The following is a 10,000-nucleotide window of genomic DNA, read 5'->3' on the forward strand; positions in this document are numbered from 1 at the left end:
ATGATGCCTGTTATTAACTCCGAGCTTACAACCATTACACAGATAAATGTAATAGGTGCCATTCAGTTTTAAATAATTAGTAGGTGGCATACCTTCCTCATGCACTGGGGTTGTCCCAGCGGACTGCAACTCAATGTATATGAGCATCCAAACTACCAAGGATGTTACACATTCTCCATTCGTCATGGTTTAGGTCCAATGCAACATAATTTAGGCCACACAATGGATGGCTGAAATTTAAAAAAAAAAAACACCCAGCAACAAACGAATCATTTAGTTAGTAAATTCAAAAATTCAAAAGCAGTAATATCAATACAATATGACTGAAACATAATGTAGACATTTAAGCTAATTTAGTTCACCTAGATATTGAATAACGGTACAAGAAAATAAATCACTTGTCATAAGAAGTTACAAACAAATCTGTGGTTAGGTAGGGTACACACAATAAGAAAAGATAATCGAGAAGCGAAAGTAAGGCAAGTATTGGAAGAAACATTAAATTGAATATTAGAGCTTTCATTTATCCATTATTGTTTCATCATTTCATATTTGGCGATTCTAGCTGGTACTACAATCATAAAATTAACGATACTATCCATTCATTTTTCATTACATAGGATAAGTGTGAAAATAATCTTCATACATCACACATGTAATGAGAAATAAAGTAATGAGTTAGTACTTACTTGGATGTTTCTTGATTAGAGTTGATGAAAAGTAGGTTACTGAAACTGGCGCTCATCATATTGGACAGCAAACAGGAAACAAAATTAACTTAGTCAATTATTGTAGATGCCATCTACTAGTAAGTTGTGGATCATATTGACACTACTATGTCACTAAATAAATAGATGCATAATGTCACAACAAAAACAACAAAATGATGCAAACTTATATACATTTAATGAGAAAATATGATTTTAACTGAATTTTCCATAGTAAAATCATGGGGATAAATGGCCTTCAAATAAGAAATAAATAGGACTTTCTAGTATTTTACTATGTGCAAGTCATGGGGGCCAAATGGACCCCAAATCAGAAAATAGGACTTTCTAGTATTTTTCTCTTTACATGTCATGGGGGCCAAATGGACCCCAAATCAGAAAATAGGACTTTCTAGTATTTTTCTCTTTGCAAGTCATGGGGGCCAAATGGACTCCAAATCAGGAAATAGGACTTTCTAGTATTTTTCTCTTTGCAAGTCATGGGGGCCAAATGGACCCCAAATCAGGAAATAGGACTTTCTATTTTAGTATAGAAATAGGGTTAAGTAAAATACCCACTGTTCTACCTCTTGATCATTAGAATCAACACAGAAAACTATGTGAAAGCTTAAACGTTTATAATATGATACAGAAAATCGTGTGAGAACGAGTCACCCATTTGTCAATATAAAAACAATAATAACGATCAGATGGAGGTCGAATTCGTTCACGTTATTGTTTATAAACAACCAACTATGTTTGTCCGAGCACGTGTGAAGGTGTGTCACAAATTACATGTTTTGATTGGTCAAAATCTACTGGTTAACTATGGGCTTGTCTTAACAATGTTGGAATGGAGAATAGTATGCGTTAGTTTGAAAGGGTTTCTATTACAAACGATGACTCCATCAGTATGTGGGTTATCAGACCTACAAATTAATACACGTTGGTTTTGGAAAGATTGAAGATATTGCATGAAAACGGTACTTATTCTACCCCTCTCCCAAAATAAAAACGCGTAATGATATTATTTATACAATACTAATTTGTGACGTCAGAATTCCAAGCGGAAATTTCACTAAAAAGCAAATTCTTTAAAAAGAAAAATCATTTGAATGTTTTGGAAGATGTCTTATTTTAAAAATGACGAAAAAGGGATCGATTGAGGGGTAGAAAAAATCGGTTCTTACACTCTTGTGTTTTGGAATTCAAAATTTGTTCCCAGCGCTCACTCGCAAGCTTGTGCAGCGGTTGGGAACACGTCCGGAATTAAAAAAAAAGAGTGTAAGAATCGTATATTATTCCAGCCCTCTCATTGGAAAACCCTATCATTTCTTAGTAAATACGTAATCTTTGAATAATGCTTTGAACGCGTTGAATAAATATTTGTATTCAACGATTGCAGAATATTTTCGCACATTTTATTGGTGTGAAATTAGGTGTAAAAGACAGCTGATTGGCAATTATACATCATCTTTTGATGCGTATGAATGCAAATCCAACGTTTTTAGTTTGGGGTTCATTTGTCATTCAAGCAGGAGAAAGATGCAAATTATGATGATTAGAAGTACTACTACCCTACCGTTTTGTTACCAAATATCTAAAAAGCAAGAGCGTAAGAAATCTTTTATTCTACTCCCCCCCCCCCCCCCAACAATCAATTCCGACTCTGTCATATCTGAGTAAAAGACATTTCTAAAAATATTTAAACGGTACTTCTTTTTTTCAATTATCTAATTTTAGAGAAATGTAACGTTTGATAATATGACGTCACAAATTATTGTTAACTTGATATCATTACGTGTTACTACTTAGGTAGAGTGGTGGAGTAATATAATATAATATAGTTTAATGTAATATAATATAATATAATATAATATGATATAATATAATATAATATAATATAATATAATATAATATAGTTTAATGTAATATAATATATATAATATAATATACTACCCATTGTTTGTCTATGACGTTATATATGAAATATGACACAATATCATCTCGGTTGACCCATTTGACACGGGGGGTCCATGGAATGGTTCTATTGGTCAACAGCGGTCAGTGGCCGGATGATGACCTTAACCCAGTTTATTACCGGACTCTGTAATGTAATGGTGTAATGATAGCACGTCTGACCGGTAGTCAGAAGGTATGAAGTTCGATCCTCAGTCGAGGCCGACTGATTTTTTGGAATTTTATTTTCTTTTTTTCTTCTTTCTTTGTCGCTTTGACACATTTCATACACACTTCTTCAGTTCTTTATCTTACAACGATGCCTGCTTCTTAACTCTCTCCTTACTAGCTATTTTCAGAATTTGACCCGAAACTTCATACTCATCTAGCAAAAAAAATATATTGTTCAGACAGAAGAGTAGCGAGTATTTGCTTGTTTTGTTCAGAAAAAATGAGCTCTGCAACACAGTGTCGAATTTTTATGGATGACAGAAATGAAATTAGAACAAGCAAAATGTTGGTTTTATCGTAACGACTGTGACGATTTTCCTTTGGGTGGTAAGAAGAGAGTTAATTCCTTCATTTATATATTTTCAAATACATTACTTTGTAAAAGACAGGTCCAGCGTCACGTAAATGAGAAGAATAAATAAAGAAGAAAATTGTGATATAAAAAAACTGGTTCCTATTTCAATTGATGTGTAAAATCACTCTTCCAAAGGATTGTGTACATGCCTTGTATAATTAATCTTCTTGTGTCAGAGTTATGGCATTTTACTTAACGTGTAGGACGAGACAAATCAGCTTTAAAGCGATAATGCCATATTTCCTAAAAAAGACAACGTTGTTAACGGCCAGGTACAAATTTTACACCTGAGTAGGGTGAGATAATGTGAGTAGAAAGCCTTTTCATCAGACTCAACTCTCCTGTCACTCAGACTCATGACCTTCAGAACAGAATTAGAGCGCCGTACCACATAGCCGCACTGTTAAGTGTTATTGGGAAGCTGGTACATTTTATTCTGTGGAAAGTACTTAGTAGTAGAGTTAACCCAGCGTCCCAGACATTGAGTAACAAGAAATTGATACAGTTCATTAAACGCTACACATTCCGGGAAAAGCTTCGGCCCCACGAGCCATAAAGCTCTACATTTACCTGCATGATACTCCATCCTGACAAGGTCTTGTGGATGAAAACCCAAAAGATGATAAGGACCTGATACTTGCCGAATCCTCCACACTCGTTCAGCAAATCCTCCACAGACATTCTGGTGGGTCCTTATCTGATGGGAACATTGAATGAGACCATGGTACAATTATTTTCACTATATCGCCGGACTTTGAAATAAACATGTTCCTTCAGTATAATATGTCGGATGCTCGAAACAGTTTGCCCCACAAATTCTGAATATTAGGTACTCACAACTCACTGCGTGGCATTTTCCCCTCTGAGCGGTATTTCAGTGCTAGGTCAACCTGACCCCATTAGTGGGGTCAGCCCATGGGTGGAACAGGTAGCGGTCAGTAGGAATCTGTGATGCCGCTTATGGTAATTAATTGTTGCAATATTTCATGGTATTGCTCAGTTGCTAACACAAATATGAAAATTGTTCCCTCACCACAAGCAAAGCAAGGGTTTCTTTCATCATATGCCATGGTTGATAATAATGTATCCTCTTAAGGCTGCTCATAAGAGAGGTGTCAATTTAGTGGTTTTTGAGCTATCAATGAAATTAATTTGTTGTAATTTGCATATCAATAATTTAATTCCCAGCGTCAGAAAATGAATGAAACAAGCATCATTATAAAGTAAAAATGATGATCTTGACACATGCCAAGTTTTGTCGTCCGGGCAGTAAAACCTTAAAAGATATGAATTTTTTATTGTAAATTTCTTATTTGGCATGACTTTGTGAGATCCTCATTTTCTCTCTCATAGTATTCCATGCCATGAATTATGTCCAAATATCAGTTTAGGAATAAAATATAAACCATTAGACGAAAATATACTAATATTATTTTTTAACTGATTTAAATATTATGAGTTTTGGGCACATTTGAATGCCAACTTTTTAATGGCTTGATAACTTTTTTCTATACTTAAATCCCTTACGATTCAAGTCAAAATTATATTTTTTTATGACTGTTGGGCATTATAGTTTGAAGATGTATACGGAACTGCTTTTGTGTGGTTGTCTCAGGAAATGCCGACTTTATAGTGTCATATAGGTGTCAATGTTTAGGGTATTCTTGCATGTTGAATAAGTAATATAATGTAAGTTCAAGTTCTCCTTTTGTGCACAAGTGAATGTGTTAACTTTTTATAGACTGAAGCGTCCAGATATATATGGCAGTGAGTTCCCAAAAATTAAATGATCTTGCTGTGGTATGCCTGTGGTGTTGTACTGATTTGACTCTGGTTGTTATTCAATTGTTTTATCTCTAAATTTGACTGACTGGAGTTCAATGGTATATCAGATGACTTTATAAGACAATGACTAAATGTGTATTCTTGGAAGAAAGGAGATGATTCTATATAACCTATGTGGACAGTGTGTTCGTTTTGAATATAGTTGGTCAATAAAGAGATAAAGGTTACTACTTGGAATAAACTATATGCCCTCGTAATTTTGAATCCTCTTTTGTCCACATACTATGTCCGTCTGTTTGAGCAAATCATTGAATTTAACAGTACCAGTGCTTAGTGTTAGTTGTAATTGATGATTGATACTGCAATATTTGTAGCATGTCCAGTAACCTTGTTGGGTGATTGATTTTTTTCTTGTAAAGAAGTCATACTTTATAGGCAGATTGATAGTAAATTGAGATATTGACATCATACACAATATTGGTTTTTAGTCTTTACTGGTCAATAAAATATTATCTTTATGAGTTATTTTACCACATAAAGACATAAATCATATCATTTTACTGTTATGATCAACACAACTGTTTAAGAGGAACGGAATTGGTAAAAACAATATACAGAACTTACAAAACTATGAATAAATCAAGAAAATCAACTGCCAATATGATAATATTGCACAGGAACATAGATGCATATATGTACTTTTGATATTTATTAAAATTCTTGAGATACTGCCGCTGAGTTTTGAATAACAAATTTTTTATTTAAGTGCACCATAATTTACAAGCGCTTAAAATTAGATCAACAATTTGTGATATTCAAAGAAAACTATTAACCACAAGAATGTCAAATTTTCACTGATGTTTAGAAAGACAACTGATTTTTCAAATCAAAATAATAAAGTGAAAGAGTCTGTTATTGTTTTCCCGCTATACAGACATATTATAAGACCATAAATATCCATAATTGCCCCCATTGGACACGGCACTGCCTGATACCAGTTGAACTCCAATGACCTCATGCAGGTAGCGAGCAGGGAGGGTTATTGGTCCCTTGGGAGTTCCAACTGAAATAGCGCTGATTCCACGCAGTGAACTATGTCGGTCTGATGTAATAATGGGTTAAACCAAAGCTAGAGGTGCCTAAATGAGCCAGTAAAACGGGGAGAAAAATAAAGTGAGTAGATGTGACTCATATATAAGGGAACAACACAAAACAAACAACGTTTCGACCATTGGCCTTCGTCAGGAGACAAAAAACACAAACACAAATATGCAAACTTACTAAATATCACATAGATGGATAGATAGATAGATAGATAGATAGATAGATAGATAGATAGATAGATAGATAGATAGATAGATAGAGAGAAAGAGAGAGAGAGAGAGAGAGAGAGAGAGAGAGAGAGAGGGAGGGAGGATGTAAGTTTCCGTGAGTTGGTCGGTCCAGGACTGGTAGAAGGAGTTAGTGTGTAGGTAGGTATGTATAGTATTAAGGTAGAGATGAAGGCGGAGGAAAGGTAAGAAAGAATATTTGTAATTTTAACGTAATTTGGAGATAATTGATATCGGGAAAAAAGGGTAATAGCTTTTGTTTTATATCACTGTAAAGCGATTAGAGCCTGTGGCAATGGGGTAAAGCGCTATATAAATGCCATTTCTTCTTCTTCTTCTTCTTCTTCTTCTTCTTCTTCTTCTCTTCTTCTTCTTCTTCTTCTTCTTCTTCTTATTATTATTATATTATTATTATTATTATATTATTATTATCATTATTTCACACCCTCCCCCCCCCCTCCTCCACCCTTTCTTCACTCCCTCCTCTTCTTCATCCAACTATACTTTCTCTGTTCCCCCCCCCCCCCTTCCTTTTCCACCAATTTCCCTCTCCCCCTCCCCCCCCCCCCTTCCTTTTCCACCAATGTCCCTTTCACCTCCCCCCCCTTCCTTTTCCACCAATGTCCCTTTCACCTCCCCCCCCTTCCTTTTCCACCAATGTCCCTTTCACCTCCCCCCCCCCCCCTTCCTTTTCCTCACCAATGTCCCTTTCACCTCCCCCCCTTCCTTTTCCACCAATGTCCCTTTCACCCCCCCCCCCCCCCTCCTTCCTTTTCCACCAATGTCCCGTTCACCTCCCCGACCCCTTCCTTTTCCACCAATGTCCCTTTCACCTCCCCCCCCCCCTTCCTTTTCCACCAATGTCCCTTTCACCCCCCCTCCTTCCTTTTCCACCAATGTCCCTTTCACCTCCCCCCCCCTTCCTTTTCCACCAATGTCCCTTTCACCTCCCCCTCCCCCCCCCCCCCCACACACACACACCCGTTAGTGCTAGTTCTCCCATTCCCCTTCCCCCAATCTTTGTCGTTTCCAGTCCTACCATTCTCTCACCCTTTCCTACCAATTTGTTCGTCTCCTATATATAATAATGAGTGTTATTTGGTACTTGTAGGTACGCGAATGCTCGCTAGTTAGAGCATATAAAAATAAATAAATTCACTCACGTATATGTCAGCCAAAACGTGCGTTTCGATGATTCTCTCATCTCCTCAGTGGGCAACTGCGGAGATGAGAGATAATCGAAACGCACGTTTTGGCTGACATATACGTGAGTGAATTGATTTATTTTGTTATATATATATATATATATATATATATATATATATATATATATATATATATATATATATATATGTGTGTGTGTGTGTGTGTGTGTGTGTGTGTTTAACGTAAATTGAGAGGAGAGAAAAATAATCTTTTTCTTAATCTTATTAGCTCATAATTTAGGCACCTTTTAAATTTAGTGAACCTGGTGTCGCCTATTTCATTCAGTATAAATGTACAACAAGATTTTGTTCCACTTCATGCTTTTCGTTTCTTATGAAAATTAAGATTTTGATTTGAAAACAAAATGGGATGTGTGTGCACGTGATGGGGGCGGGGATTAAAAAGGGAGGTAAAACAGCGAAAATCACATTTTCGGACATAATCTATTTTCCAGCTACTTTCAGGTTTAATTCACTATCACTCACTCACCCCGGACCGTTGTAGAATGACAAAACCCTGATACACAATCCCAAAGTCTCATTTACAAGATAGCTAAAATCATCAACAAGCGTAAATTAAAGATATAAAGATTAATAAAAATAAACTCATCTGTAAAACTAGAGTCAGGGTCTTGAAAAGATTGAGGAATAGATAGTATGCAGATGACGTCACTCAGGCCTTTGTTATTGTTTTTGCCATCCGCGTTTGTGAGTTGTTCTCACTAAACTAAATTAGCCAGACTATAAAAGTTCATGGTTACATAGAGTTTGTGTGCTGGTCCGTTATACTTCCGGATGGCAATGTTGTGAACTCCTTGGCCAAGTGCATTCTATCTATAGTCTAACCTAGTAAATATTACATAAATATTATGTCACGCCTACACACTTGATGGATATAATTTAGGGTTTATTCATTGACTTTATTTATCTCGGCAAGCGAGCCCCACAGACGATAGATTGCCCTCGCTGACGTGAGACGTTTGTCGATCGAGTTATTCGTATATTGCTATATTATTCTTAACCTAGATACTGTTCTTTTGATGAACGGTATTCTGTCGGAACGAACCAGATGCTTAAAAGTCGAATTAAATGTTAAACTGGTCAAAAATATAAATTGTTGGCATTAGCACCCTGAAATATGGTATCCGTTCTCCTCAATAAATCGTATAAACTCAACACAAGTCTGATATTTCTGGCTATAAATTCAATTTTCAACATCTTAACCATCTTAACGTAATACCGTTTTGCGGCGAAGGATTACATATGTGAAAACAAAAATGGTGGAAAAATGCAGTTCTTACAAAACAGCACGAATTCAAGAGAATGGTGTGATTTGGCAGATTTGACATTGTGCCGACTTATAATGTTCAATAAACGCCGCAGATCAGAGGTTAAAGATCTGAAAGTTCAAGATTACAATGAACGTCCCAACTGGAAAGATGAAGGAGGAGAAGAATTTAAACAGTCCAAGTCAACAACAGACAAAATTATGTATTAAAGGTAAATATCCGCTTTATTGCCATTACTTTATTTATATTGTATTATATTCCGTTCATCCAGGTACGTTCACACAAAATTGTCCGAAGCTTCGCAACCGTCATATCAATTTCATTGAAACTTTGTATGTGGACCAATATTTGACATGGCCCAACGCCGATTTAAATATTTTTTTTAAATTCACCTTGAAAGAAATTCACTAACCAAAATAGGGATTACCGAGGCTCGGTTATTGTATAAATTACTTACCTGACCAATATAATCCATTCGGTTGAACTGCCACAAGATTTAAAAAAACCTCAAAACCTTTTGAAATGAATAGCTTTAATTATCATAAATAATGAGATTCATCCCTATGTTCATATGATATAAATGTAAAGTATTCTCTGAATAAAACTTCAAGCAGCTGTGAATGAGCTATAGATAGTTCGAAGATGACGTCACTCATGCCTTTGTTATTGTTTTTGCCATCCGCGTTTGTGAGTTGTTCTCACTAAACTGTATTAACAAGACTATAAAAGTTCATGGTTACACAGAGTTTGTGTGTTGGTCCGTTATATTTCCGGATGGCAATGTTGTGAACACATTGGCCAAGCGCATTCTATTTATACAGATTACCACTTACCATCAATGATCGCACCTAATTTCCCTTTTAATCTTCAGAATGTATATGGCGATTTCAGCAGGAAGGTCAAGAAAGAATGGAGACGCATATTATGTGCTGCTTCCACCAGATGGAAAAGAAGCTATAGGGAATGAGATTAGCGGAAGAGTAGCGTCCCTTGATTGGACGTCACCCATAGTCTGTGACGTCACCAGTGCCTAAGTTATTAGAGAGAGAACATCATGTTGGTTGTGCGCAGGACGAGAGACGCATGCGCAAAACCAACATAACATTCTCTCTCTAATAACTTTTCCGCCGGTGACGTC

General features: G+C 36.1%; 1 protein-coding gene across 1 annotated transcript in view; it reads right to left on the bottom strand.

Annotated features, from left to right (window-relative positions):
• The window catches only part of LOC144957196 (solute carrier family 22 member 7-like), a 47,963-nt gene that overhangs the window by 23,908 nt on the left and 14,055 nt on the right, over window positions 1-10,000 (bottom strand). Inside the window, exon 2 of the mRNA XM_078888249.1 lies at window positions 3,823-3,949. Coding sequence (XP_078744375.1) covers window positions 3,823-3,933 — 111 coding nt within the window. The 5' untranslated portion in view covers window positions 3,934-3,949. The remainder of the gene's footprint in view (window positions 1-3,822; window positions 3,950-10,000) is intronic.

The sequence above is a fragment of the Berghia stephanieae genome, chromosome 11 (assembly GCF_034508935.2).
Source record: "Berghia stephanieae isolate SIO BIC M18660-M18661 chromosome 11, UCSD_Bste_1.3, whole genome shotgun sequence".
NCBI lineage: Eukaryota > Metazoa > Mollusca > Gastropoda > Nudibranchia > Aeolidiidae > Berghia > Berghia stephanieae.